At 42.5% G+C, this 13,992-nt stretch overlaps 1 protein-coding gene across 1 annotated transcript in view; it reads left to right on the forward strand.

Moving 5' to 3' along the window:
* PAPPA (pregnancy-associated plasma protein A, pappalysin 1) overlaps window positions 1-13,992 on the forward strand; it is a 213,468-nt gene that overhangs the window by 81,767 nt on the left and 117,709 nt on the right. Inside the window, exon 7 of the mRNA XM_011971313.1 lies at window positions 2,464-2,555. Within this exon, the coding sequence (XP_011826703.1) occupies window positions 2,464-2,555 (92 nt within the window). The remainder of the gene's footprint in view (window positions 1-2,463; window positions 2,556-13,992) is intronic.

Raw genomic sequence — 13,992 nt, forward strand, 5'->3', positions numbered from 1 at the left:
AGTTTGAGACATGGGGTTCTAAACCCAAGTGTTTTGTTTTTTAAAGGATGATCGTTTTCCAGAAAGCAATAACCCATCCAGACTTTCAGGTTTTGAAGAAATATGGATAGATGCAGCACTCAGTGAGGCCCTTAATGGATGAGTGCTGTCTTAAATGATCCATAGCAGCAGATCCTACGTTTCATAGATCGGGTAAAGGTGAAGGCAATGGATAAGCGTTTTGATAATGGCAATAATATTTATACACACTTCTTGAGCCTCTACTGTTCATGAAGCACTGTGCTACATTATTGTCTCCTTGACTTCTCCCACCCAACAGCCATGTGAGATAGGTCTTATTATAATACTTTACAGATAAACAACTAATGCACAAAGAGATTATAGAGATTTTCTCAAGCTTCCATGTCTGGTAAGATGTAGAACCAGTACATGAACAGAGGGCCCAAATTCTCATCTGGATTCCCCATTGCATTGTTGTGTGATGTGACCACTCTGCAAAACTAACAAGTAAAGGAGTGGCTACATGCTGTCTGTTGTATCCTAGGCACTGTGCCAGAAACTGAGGTGCTAGGATGATGAAGACTCTGTCACTTCCTTTGGCAAATTACAGTCTCTTATAAGGGGCTCTCAAGTAACAGGCAAAGGCAGTCAGTTTGACAAGTGCTGTGATAGATGGAGCAAGATGTCTATGGACACAGAGAAAGATGGCCACCCGCTCCAGCCCCAGAGGTCAAATAAGGTTTCGCAGAACCTCTTTATCTAATGATAGATCTGTCATGCCTAGAAGATATTTGTAGTGACCCGAATGTTTTGTTTAAACCAGTAGAACACTGTTTGGGTGGCAATGGAAGGGAGGTTGAAAGTAAGCTTTGTGGCTTAGGGAACCAGCCCAGGTACTTTTTTTTTTTTTTTTTTTAAGTCTTTTCCAAAACAACCCATGAATTAGCTTAGAAGCACAAGGTCATCAGCAATTTCCAGCAAGCAAGATCCACTGCCAGAGAATGCTGAGACCAGCTAGAAATACAAACTTCTTTGCTCATAGGTGTGCAGACAGGAGAGGACTTGGGTGGCTCTTTGGAGATCAATGCAATGCCCTAGACATCCTAAGGATTGATTGCAAGGCATTATCCTGCTACTCTGACACCTCTTAAAAGCAACAAACATTGTCCAGTGTTAATTGCCTGGGTGAAAGGAGAAGTCTAAGGCCTCTTCCATGCTGTGACAGGTCCCAGCTGGTCTCTGGGGAGGGAGGGACAGCTGTCACACACTCTGCAGAGACCTCCCAAAGCAAAGTGGGAATGGGGACTGTGACTCCTTGAGCATCTTCTATGTGTCACCCACTGTACTGACCACTTTAAGCTACTCAGAGGAGTAGGACTAATTATCTCCATTTTAGCACATGAGAAAACTGAAGTTCAGCATCCACAGGAGCACTGTTTAATGGATTTTTCTGCAATGATGGAAATGTGTTCTGTGCTATTCATTACAGTAGCCACTAGCTACATGTGGTTCCTGAATACTTGAAATGTGGCTACTGTGACTGAGGATTGGAATTTTAATTATAATTCATTTCAATTAATTTAAATTTAAATCATCACAGAAATATCAGATCAAGAGGTCAAGTGACTTAGTCAAGATTATGCACTTAGTTTGAGACATGGGGTTCTAAACCCAAGTGTTTTGTTTTTTAAAGGATGATCGTTTTCCAGAAAGCAATAACCCATCCAGACTTTCAGGTTTTGCTCTTCCTTCTTGTCACCTAAGCCCAGTTCAAAGATCATTGCTCATTTTCTGCCCATCCCAACCTTTGCAAAATCATCCTTAGGTGATGGAAATAATTCCAACAAAAACAAAAGGAGCATTAATATTTCTTAACAGTATAGTCTCGCAGCCCTTGGAGTTCTTGACACCAAGAAATGACACACCCAATGGAGAAAGCAAAACTTTCCAATGGAAGGGTGACTAAACTTGAATGTATGAATGAAAAAAAAATTATTACCTTTAAGTATATTGGGAGAATAAGAAGGATATCAAGGCAGGGAGTGGTGAAGGAACAGAATCTCTACATTTTCCTTCAAATATGCTCTTTTAAGATCAGAAACAAGAAAATGTCCATGAGACTTCCTAGATGCTGTGAGAGCAAGACCATTTATGTGTTCATTAGTTCTTCCATGTGTTACTCCCATCTGGCTTGTTAACTGACTCAGAGAATCTCAGACAATGAGTTGGAATCAGGAATTCCACTTTGTCATCAGAAACACAAAGCAAAGCAAATGTGAAAGTATCTTATAAGTCTACACCTTTTAGAAATCTCATCTTGAAGATGAAGAAAGAGACTCAGACAGAGAAAGGGATTTGTGCAAGGTCTCACTGACAGTTCATGGCCCAGGGAGGGACTTTTCCATGTCCAGCCATGGTTTTGAGACTAAATTGGCACATTTCTCTTCCATATCTGCTCTGCAGAGACCAAGGTGAAGAATGCGATGACTTGAACAAGATCAATGGTGACGGCTGCTCCCTTTTCTGCCGACAAGAAGTTTCCTTCAATTGTATTGGTACGTCTTTTTCATTTCTCGTGGCCTTCATGAAGAAGTGAACGGTGCAGAATGGTTGGTTAACAATAGTTATGACTAAATGATGATTCACCCCTTTGTATTACACCTGTTTATTGAGTGCCTCCTACGTGCCAGGCACTGTTTTCAGTATCAGGAAATACAGCAGTGAAAAAACAAACAAAGCAATCCCTCAAGAGCTTAAGCTCTCATAGATGATGCCAGTGACGGGTAACTTCTTTTGATCAAGCTTTACCTTACAAACATCCCTGCTTTTCTTCACACTAAATGTCCAGAATGGGTATTACTGGAGATGTTTTAAGGCTTTTATTCCCACTTCAGAGATAAGAAAAAATCAAATGCCAGAAAAATTTCAAAAGTTGTCCAGAGTTATACAGGTCAAAGGTGATTAAAGACAGAATCAGAACTTGAACCTGATTTTGTCTGATTCTCAAGCTCAACTCATTTTGCTTTGCAACCTCCAGCCGGGATCCAGGAACTACCAGGGTCCCCTCTGCAGACTCAGAAACTTGGACAGTCTCTCCGATCTGAGAAAGGAGGAATAGCAGACCAGCCTGTGTTTAGGAAGCAAATGTCCTTTTCCCACCTTCACCAAGCCGTTTGGGAAATTTGTTTTCCTCTGCCTTCTCTTGGAGTCTGGCTGATCTTGTTGTTTCAGCCCCACTTGGGAGGCCCTGGTCAGCCCCGGGCTGGTAAACAGACAGGGCTTGGGGGGCAGGGGTGGAATTTTGAGCTGGCCCAGATGAGATCATACTTCCTTTAAGATGCAAATCGATACCTGAAGATCAAAGGTCCCCCAGCTAATCCCCTGGGCTGGAGGTGAAAACTAATCACAATTCATTTGCAAGTACAAAAGACAGAGGTGCTCTATCTGAAGAGAGAAGGGGCAGTTACAAGGGGATGAAAACCTTCGTGGGAAGATTTCTCACTGACAGGCAATTTTCCAAGACTAAAGAGGAAAAGATAGCATTGCATCCTCGCATCTGCAGTGCATTACAGGAGTGCATTTAGACATTCTCCCAGTAGATTGTGAGCTCCGTGACGGTGAAGACCATATATCACGTGTGTCTTATTCAATTCTCAACACACATTTGTTGAGCACCTACTATCTTCTTGGCACCCAGTAGGGGCTAAGCAACACAATTGAAGTGCTCTGTAAATATTTATGGTTGGAAGATAGGAAGATGCCCCAGAAGGAAGGACACGGGAGTTTCTAGGCAGGGCCTTGGGTTTTAAATTGCCAAAAAATTTTCTCTCCTCTGTGGATTTGAGTATGGTCTGGTCTGTAGTAAAAGCTTGATACTAGCCTAGTGGTGTGGTGGAAAGAACTTTGGATTAAAATTAGGAAAACCGGGTTCTAGTGCCAGCTATGCTGAGAACTTACATAAATCTGGCCAAGTGGCTTCCTTAGTCTTGGCCTCAGTTTACCTACTGTAAATTTTTAAATGATTGGGTTAAGTGGTCTTAACTTAAAGAGCCTTACCTGCGCTTCTGTTGTGTGATTTTTTCGAGGTGGGTGACTGAATTCCTTCTAATTGTGAGCTCTACCTGAGCCAAACTCTTACCTTTGTCATCATCCTTATGGCAACTAACACTAGTCCCAGACCATGGTGAAAAATATCTGCCTATTTAACTTGCACTGATGTGGCATGTAACTTATGTGCTTCTGGAAAGAAAGTAGGATGGGATGAAGGTAGGATGTGGTACCCTGAAAAGGATGCTTGAGCCTTGACATTCATCTGCTGTGTTGCTTCAGAACTATGCAACGATCAGGAAAAATAAGGACATCTCTAATAGGTAGAAGCTCCTCATCCATGGAAGGGGTCTGCAAACTGTGGTCCCTAGGCCATAACGAACCTACTCCGTGTAATTGTAAATAAAGATTTATTGGCACACAGTCACACTCATTACTTTGCATATTGACTGTGGCTGCTTTCATGCTACAGTGAAAGAGTTGAGTGATGGCAGCAGAGATTCCATGGCCCAAAGAAACTAAAATATTTATTATCTGGTATTTTACCTATGAAGTTTATTAAACCCTGTTCCATGGATTTGGGATATTTTATATGCTTGTTTACTGGAGCCAGGTGCAGATAGTAGGTGAAAATCATAATGTGGTTCACCATTTCTTATTAACAAAAAACTGCATTTTAAACATACAGTGTAGCTGGAAGTGGTGACGGGCACGCATAATCCCAGCTACTTGGGAGGCTGAGGCAAGAGAAGCACTTGAACCCAGGAGACAGAGGTTGTGGTGAGCCGAAATCGCGCCATTGCATTCCAGCCTGGGTGACAGAGTGAGACCCTGTCTCAAAACAAAATGAAAAAAATGAGGGAGTTTCCGAGAGGATGAGACTGAGATCCTCCTAGGTTCATTTTGTAAACTGTTATTGTCTACCAGATTCTGTGTTCTGCTGATGATGATGATATTTGCTGAATACTTCTTATATACCAAGCACATTTATAAACTCTTATTCTCATAACAACTCTTGTACTGAACTGCCCTTTCAAAAGAGGAAGTTGAGGCATGGGGTGATGATCTAAGGATACACAGTTAAGTGGTGGAGCTGGAATTTAAACCCAGAGAGCCTGACTCCAGAGCTCACTATGGTAACTTACCTGCAAAAAAAGTTAGCTCCTGGTCTTGCAGGCTTTCAGGGTGAATGAAAAAAAAAAATTGTGAAACAAGTCCTGTCACAAATTAATGGAACGGAATACAAAACCGTCAGTGGTGTGGACAGTGTCCAGGGAAGGCTCTCTGTTACCCCTGTATGTTGAGTGGAGTTTATGTTAGAGGAAAGCCTTCAGCTACGCCCTTCACTGGCCACTTAAAATCTCATTATAGACACTCACAGAGATACAGGCATTCCAGAGATCCCAGCTCCCAGGGACTACATTCCAAGGACAAATCGTGTAGCTCAAGTCTAGAAAACTATCTTCCTCTGAAAGGAACAGCTGAAAAATAGACAGTGAATCCTTACTCCCAGCAGACCAATCTTTAATGAGTCAGAGAAATGAGACAAGTGTGGGAGGCTGTGCTGAGGTTGACATTGTTTCCATGATTGCATTTGTTAAGACAGTGGTCAAGATAGCAGCCAGGAGATCAGGCATACCATGACTTAGATGTGTAACTGGCTAAGCCTCAGTGTTCTCATGTAGAAAATGGTAAAAGTCCTAGAACCCAACAGTGGAAGATATTTACCAATATTTTTGGATGCTTTCTATCAGAATTTCCTTCCTAGACTTAGGAGATAATTATTCTAATAAGGAAAAACCCAACGCTTAGTATAGAAGTTGATTATCCAAGCATCTCCTCCCGGTCTTCCTGGTAGCTTGAGTGTGGGTATATAAAACCTAGGCTTTCCCTCTGCCCTCCAATCAGACACACCAACCCAAGACTTTGAATTGGAAGCTAGTAGTCCTTAGACTTAGGGATACTGTAGACACCCTTTTGCTGAGGATGGTGGGAGTAGCCACATCCATATCAGCCTCCTAAGTACCAGGGAAGGCATCTAGCATCAAAGCTGAGATAGCTATGCACAGCACCAGCTCTGGATCCACTCACTAAACTAGTTTTGGGACCTAATCTTGGGCTTGGAATTGAGTTTCAGAGCACAAAGTCCTGGCTCTCCAGAGAGTGTTCCATACGTACCCAATATTCTTCGAATAAATTTTGCTTGTTTGTTTTGCTTAATTTATCCAAAGTTGTTTTTTGTTGACTGTCACTCAGAGTCTTGACTGAAAATTATTGCCATAGATAATGTGAGATTTAACCCCATTTCTAGCAAGTTGGATGTGCTTGATGCACACGAGCTATTACTTTTTTCCGTGTGTGTTTGTGTGGAATGTTGAGGGCACAGGATACCAGCAACAACCACCATTTATGGATACCCACTAAGTGATAGGTTCTTCATACGCACTTCTGTTTTCTGTGAACTACAGGTGGTCTCTTGTTTCCATATGTGAGATCTGAGGTCTCTTATAACATCTTCACTTGCACTAGGTCACACAGCACACAGAGGTGTGATCCTGTCTCCAGTCTGAGTAGAGAACCCTGCTTTTTCTACTCCTCTGCCTCTCCATTTGAATGACTTTCTTCCTTCCTTCCACCATTCTTTCCTTTTTCTTCTTTTCTCTTCACCTCTTCCTCTTCCCCCCTTTTCCTCCCCTCCTCCTCTTCTTCCTTCACTCCTTCTTCTGCCTCTTATTCTTCTCCTTTTTCTCCTTCTCTTCCTCTACCTCTTCCACCTTTTTCTCCTTCTCCTGCTTCCATTTAGAAAGGCTGATGTTTTCTCTGGCTTAGTAACACCAGCGTTAGGGTGGGTGACAGATTTATGGTGATATTCCCATTCACTTTTCAGAAGCCCACACATCCGGAAATATTCCCAAGGTGCCAATGTGTTATTATGCAACACCCTGGGGACTTCCTGTTCTCAATTTCCCACCCCTGGTGCCCTCATCCCCCAGCACATAATAAGTTGCTTGTTAAAATGAACACCACCCACATGACCTCCCAAGCAATGCAGGCTTCTTCCCCTTACAATGTGGAAGTTATCTTGTCTTTTTTCCCCCTCTTTTAAAAATATAACATACACCAGGCCTGAGGTTTCAGTGAAAAAATGTGATATCAGTAAAATGATAACTCCTCGCAACAGGCACTGGCTGCAGGCATTGTTCACAGCATTGGGAATTCTGTCTCTAAAGCACTGAGTCATAAACTACAGACAGGCTGCTGATAAAAGCTGAAGGAGGTGGGGTAACAGTCAAATTAGTCAGACAAAATGTGAAGGGTCCCCAAAAGGGGTTATACTTTGTAATATATCTTTAGCTGATGCTGGAAGCGTGCGACCTTCTGAGATGGAATCTAGTGCATTACAGGAGATGCAGCTGTGGAGACGCCCTCATGTTCTGTTTTGACTTCCCACCCTGTATTCTTCAGCATAGCCGGGTCCAGGTCCTAGTTTAGACCTAGAGGCCTCCTGGCTGCAGCTTAGCATCTCAGAGTCTCAGTTTCTCCCTTTGTGAAATTAGGGAGACTGGACTGAGGACTCTAAAGCTTCCTCCCTCACCTGATACTGAGGAATCTCTGATTTGTCAAACAACTATTTAAAGGTTTTGGGTTTCAAATCCTGCTTGACGCTGATATATAGTTAAGAAAACAAAGCGAAAGGGACCCCCACGTCGTCTTTCCCAGATGTGGAGGCATTCCCTGTGTGTCTCTTTTTCTCCCTCCTTCCACACTCCTCTTCTCTCCCCTACTCCTGCTATTAGCATCACTTTGTGATCCCTGACACAGCATCCCCAGCCCTGTCCTAGAGCCAAGGCCAGTAACTCAATTAGCAACCCCCAGCCCCAGCTCCCTCCCCTCCTCTGTGAGGCACTTCAAGCGGGGGAGAAGAATCGGTCCGCCTCCCCACCAGTTGCTGGGAGGGGCAGGGGTTCACCGAGCCTTGTGGCCCCTCTGTCAGGCTGCTCTGGCCTGCTCTGAGCCAAGGCGAGAAAGGAAAACAAGAAGATGAATCGCCCCGTCTTCTTAGTGGAGGTTCCGATGAGACTTTAGAACAACAGTGACTGAAAAGGAAAACAGCATCTGCTGGAGGAGAGGGGGAAGAGTGGGCTCTGCTGGGAGTTGCATTTATTATTATTTTTCTTTCTAACAATGTGAAATCATAATAGATGATCCACCTCTCACCTTAAAAAAATTAAAATTAAGAAAACAAAATAAAACTTCTCCAGACTGCATGTATTCAATCAGACCTCCCTCCGTGGAAAACGTAGTAACTTTTCCCAGAACACATTTTTGAAATAAAGCTTCCCTTGGCTTGAAGGCAGGCCTATGAAAGAAGAAAAAGAAAGAGGAATATAGGTGGGGGTCATGGTGGTAGTCTTTAAGGCGATGACGAGGGTGATAATACATCAGCTAGATTGGTGGCATTCTTAACACCGAAGTAATGACATAGGGTATCACTGTTAAGAACACGGATTCTGGGTGGAAAGCCCGTCCCTGACACTTAGCTTGTGTCACAGTTTTCTCATTCATAAAATGGGTTAGTAAGTTCCTACTTCTTAGAATTATCGCGAGGAAAAACAAGTTTATATTTGTAAAGCATTTAAAATGGTGACAGCTGACAAGTATGTCAGTAGATGTGTTTGCTACTGATGCTATTATTGTCATAATTAATATTTTTATTTTTAATTTTAATTTTTTATTTTTTTGAGACAGAATCTCACTCTGTCACCCAGCTGGGGTGCAGTAGCATGATCTGGACTCACTGCAACCTCCACCTCCCGGATTCAAGTGATTCTCCTGCCTCAGCCTCCCAAGTAGCTGGGATTATAGATGCATGCCACCACACCCTGCTACTTTTTGTAGAGACAGAGTTTCACCATGTTGGACAGGCTGGTCTCGAACTCCTGACCTCAAGTGATCTGCCTGCCTTGGCCTCCCAAAGTGCTGAGATTACAAGCGTGAGCCACCATGCCCGACCAATTAATGTGATTAATTCAGAAGTTGTATCCATCTTCCCAGAAATCCTATGAGATAAATAATGTTATCCCTGTTTTGTAGAGGAAAAACTGTGGTTCAGAGAGATTTAGTAACTTGCCTACAGTTACACAGAGAAATAGCAAACATGAGATTCACAGCATCTAAGCAGAGTCTACACGTTTTAACCATGAAGTTATTCCGTTTATTAGATACCCAACTGTGCCAGTTTTTCTGCTAAGAACTGTTTGTAAAAGTGATTTCATTCACCCTCCCAGCAACTCTGTAGAGTCAAAATAATTACACCATTTTGCTGATCAGAAAATTGAGGCGTTGAGAGTTTAAGTGAATATCTAAAGTCATATAGCCAGGTAGGTCAAAGAAGGAGACTTCAGAGTTTGTCTGCCCTGAAGCCCATGTCCAATTCCAGACTAAGTCTTGAAACAGCAAGAGAGTGTTTCTCCTTTCCACTATTTCTGTTTGGTGCCATTGAACCACAGCAGGAAACAAAAGTGAATGCACATGTTCTTGTGCCACTTTCATGAATCATGAAACAACCATTTTCAGTTATGATCACCCTATAAATGTTCCATGGCATAAAGCTCATACCCCCAATGGAAGGTCATACTGTATTTTAGGCTGTATTTTTATTTTTAACAGATCACCCTCCATTGACAGTAGCCAAATCATTTTTTTTTTAGCATAAAATGTGTTTGGCACTTCATAAGGTTGTCATAGCAATGTTGGAGACAGAGGAGCTTGAGTTCAAATATCTATTGGTTGCAATTACTACATGGATCATTTTAGGCATCTCTCAATCCCTCTGAGTCTCAGTGTCCTCTTCTGAAAAATGGACGTAATTATAACACCTACAGTTTTGTTTAGAAAAAGAATGAGATAACATCCATAGAGTGTTTAGCACAATGCACAACAGTTATTGGACAATCAAGGATGTCAGTTAATGCCACCTCTTCTTCCCCTTCCTCATTGCCTATCTCAATTGTGAGTGACGCAAAGGCATTCGAGCCATCATCTGCAAAAATGGTCCTGAACCAAATCCTGATGCTTAATTACAGTGGTACCATTTGCAAAATGACCGAATCTCCTAGTTCTCAGTTTCCCCACTGTAAAATAATGAGGGAATTTGATGAGCTCCCAGGGAGCTTTCAGCTCTGATTTTTAGGATTTAAATCTCAGGTTGTTATTGTTTTAAAACTGGTGCATTTTAAAAGAAATCAGGGCTTGGGGAAGAGAAAGGAATTCCTTTCACCCAAAGGGTCAAAGGGGGTCACTGAGGGGACAAAAGAGCAGGAAAAGGAGGCGATGGGGCGGAAGGCTGACGTGCGGGCAGCACCAAAGATCTGAAGTACTCAACAGGGAGGTCTGATGGATGCATTCAAACACCCTTGAGTCAGCACCGGTTAGGATCAAGCTTGCCATCCTGCCTCAGACCAAGGCTTACCACCTCCTTTGGAAACCCGGGAGGCCTACCCCACAGAGAGGCAAGGCTGGAATGAAAAGAAACAGAACGGCCTCTGACGCCAGAAGGGAGGAATTCTAGCCCGCAGCCCAGGTCAGCTTCCTGACTCTCAGGAAGGGGTCAGGCTCAGGGAACCGACTTGGTGCTTGCTTGAATGTGAGGAATCGAGACCAAACTTTGATGTGTGCCTTTGAAAGGCAGCCAGAGTCCAAGGCAGGTGAATCTGGGTAGCCAAGAACAAGGACTTCATTGTGATATTTAAAGTGACCAGAAATTCATCTGCACATACATGTGCCTTGATGTACATCTGTGCAGTTATGACTGAGGCGGCCTGGGAGAGGGTAGAGGCCTCTGGGCTGGGTATCAGGGTCTTTTCTTAGCTCCCGGCTCTCCGTTGTTTCTTGGAGTCCATGTTGGGTTGGAAGAGACATTTAATATTCATGAGCTGTGATCTCTACTTGAAGGGAGTGCCCTGAGGGAAATTGAAATATTAAGCAAGTGAGGGATATAGACCTAATTGTATCCTCCTTTTCTTTTTGGACAGAAAAGTAATGTGCCTAAAATAAAATGATGGATGGGCAGTAAGGATTGTGTGAAAACCTCACTGCTAGAGCCTGCAGGAAAAATCAGCTGCTTGCCCCAACATGTGCAGTCAGACCCAGGCAGAAGATTCTGCAAATTGGCTGCTGGATGATGTCATTCATTCATTTAGTTCATATTTTTTGATGCCTGCTGTATGCCAGGCACTGTGCTTGTTTCAAAGAAAACAGCAGTGAAAAAGGAAGGCCAGGGAGGTTAGGAAAAAGACACAAATAATTATTTTAGTGTCATTGTTGAAAATGACACTAAGTGGAAATACTTAGAAGTGTATAACCAAAGGGCCTTCTTTACATTGAGGGGGTCAAGAAGATCTCCTTGAAGATTTGACATTTAAGCTGAGACTTGAGGGTTGAGTAGGATGTAAACCCATTAGGGAGATATGGAACAGGTAACCGAGCAAGGATTGCAAGAACTTCAGACTATTCGATTCCCAAGGCAGAGAAGAACTTTTGAAGAGGGAAAAGGAAGTCAGTATGGCTGGACTGTAGTGGACAAAGGAGGCATGAGGCGGAAGTCTAGCAGGCTCTGATTTCTCAGGCCCTTGAGGACTATGGTGAGGCTGCTATTTACAGCATGAAGGAAGGAGAAGGAGACTCAAGCGTGTGCTTTCTACACTCTCTACCAAGCCCTGCCCTGGGCATAATAGCCATGTGCATACTTGCACAAACCAGGCATCAGTAAACCACCACCCATGGCCAACCCAACCTGCTGCCTGGTTTCGTAGACAAAGTTTTACTGAAACACAACTATGCTCCTTTGTTTACATATTTGCCACTACAAAGGCAGAATTGAGTCATTCCAACAGAAATCTTGTATGGCCCACAAAGCCAAAATATTTACCATCTGGTCCTTTACTGAAAAATTGTTGTCTGCTGGCAGAGATGGATGAGTATACAGTTGGCCTTTCATATCCTTGGATCCTACATCCTCAGATTCAACCAATCTGAGATACAAAATATTTGAAACTAACTGACTAAATAAATAATAACACTACAACAATTTAAAAACAGCGCAAATAGAAAAACAATAAAGTATTTCCAATGTATTAAGTGTTATGAGTAATCTAGAGATGATTTAAAGTACACGGTAGGGTGTGCATAGGTCATAGGCAAATACTAAGGGACTTTGTATAAGGGTTTTGAATATCTTCAGATTTTTATGTCTGTGGGGGTCCTGAAACCAATGCTTCAAAGATACCTAGAGATGACTGTATAAGCAGGTAAAAGTATAGCCAGTTGGGCAGAATAACGCAGATGAGAGAGAGAGAGCGAGGAGTGAGAATCATTTCATCCATCTCCCTCCTGAGTCTATACCAGCATAGCTATAATTTCACTGACTCCTCATGTATTTTACTTCCACATCTGTGTCCCTTACCCTTAAGGGAAGAAGCCATACCATCTACCCTCGTGTCCCAACATCCAACTTGAGCCAATCATTGAGACACTGAAGCAAATGACACTTTGAGGCTAAAAAGGGTGGCCAGAGCAACCCAAACAGATGACTGTCCAAAAGGCTCAGGCAGCATCCAGGATCCTCCCCTGACCAGTGGAAGGGAATGTGTTCATATTTATGGAGAACCTGCTGCAATAGCTCATTTCAAACCCACAGCACCCCTGGCTGCCAGGCATTGTTAACACCATGTTCCAGGTGACACAACAGAGCCCCCAAATGTTTCAGTGACTTTTGAGAATGTGGCCTCCATTCAATAAATATTTATTGAGCTGGGAAACCACCCACCAGACAAGCAAAATCTTCCTGAGTGCTGCATCTTATGCCAGGCCAGCTGCCTCACACTCCGCTTAACCATCCTCTTGATTTTCCCAAGGCTACAGGAAGGTGGGGGCCATTATCCCCCATTTTACATGAGGAGAAATTGAGGCTCAAGAAGACGAAGTGGCTTATTCAAAGCAGGTGCTTATTAAGTGGCAGAGTTGAGATTTGAACCAAGATCTGCCCAACTTCAAAACTAAAGTCACCAGATGACCTCCTCCAAAATATGAAACCTTTGGAACAAGAAAGAGCCAGTAAGAAATATACAGTCAATCCTCAATATCTTTGGGGGATTTCTGCCAGGACCTCTGTGATTACCAAAATCTGCGGATGCTCAATTCCCTGATATAAAATGGAGTAGTATTTGCATGTAACCTACAAACAACTTCCTGTATACTTCAAATCATCTCTAGATTACATATAATACCTAATACAATGTAAATGCTACATAAATAGTTGTTATACTGTAATGTTTAGGGAATAAGGACAAGAAAAAATGTCTATACATGTTTAGCAAAGATAGAATTTTATTTTGCATCTCTTGAATTCACAGATGGAGAACCCATGAATATGGAGGGCCAACTGTATAGACTGCATATATTTCCACCCTTTTTCCATCTCACCATCTCAGACAAAAGTCATAGTAGTATACATAACTCAAATTATTAATTTAATTAAATTAATTGGATAAAATTCACTCAAGCTTTTTGTCCATTAATTCCACTGGTTAATCACATTAATCCTATGAGGTAGTTTTAACATTATACAGGCATTATAAGTAAAGAAATGGAGGCGCAGAGATGTTACATTCCCAGTAAGGGATTCTAGCCCTGGAAGTCTCTGGCTCTTAAGCCCTCAGGCTTAACGACTAATTTATGCTACATCTCCATCATTAAGGTTATCTAATAAAGTGTGTACTCTCAAGAGCTGAACAGCCTAGCAGCAAACAGATAATGAGAAGGGGAAACAATGCACGGAGCTAAAGAAATCTTCACATAACAAAAGGATCCCAGGGTCTTTTTAAGAAACACTGTCTGAAGTGTTTGTTTACAGATCATTAAATACTTAACAGAGGAAGAAACTAA

This window comes from Mandrillus leucophaeus, unplaced genomic scaffold (assembly GCF_000951045.1).
Source record: "Mandrillus leucophaeus isolate KB7577 unplaced genomic scaffold, Mleu.le_1.0 Scaffold1210, whole genome shotgun sequence".
In the NCBI taxonomy this organism is placed as follows: domain Eukaryota; kingdom Metazoa; phylum Chordata; class Mammalia; order Primates; family Cercopithecidae; genus Mandrillus; species Mandrillus leucophaeus.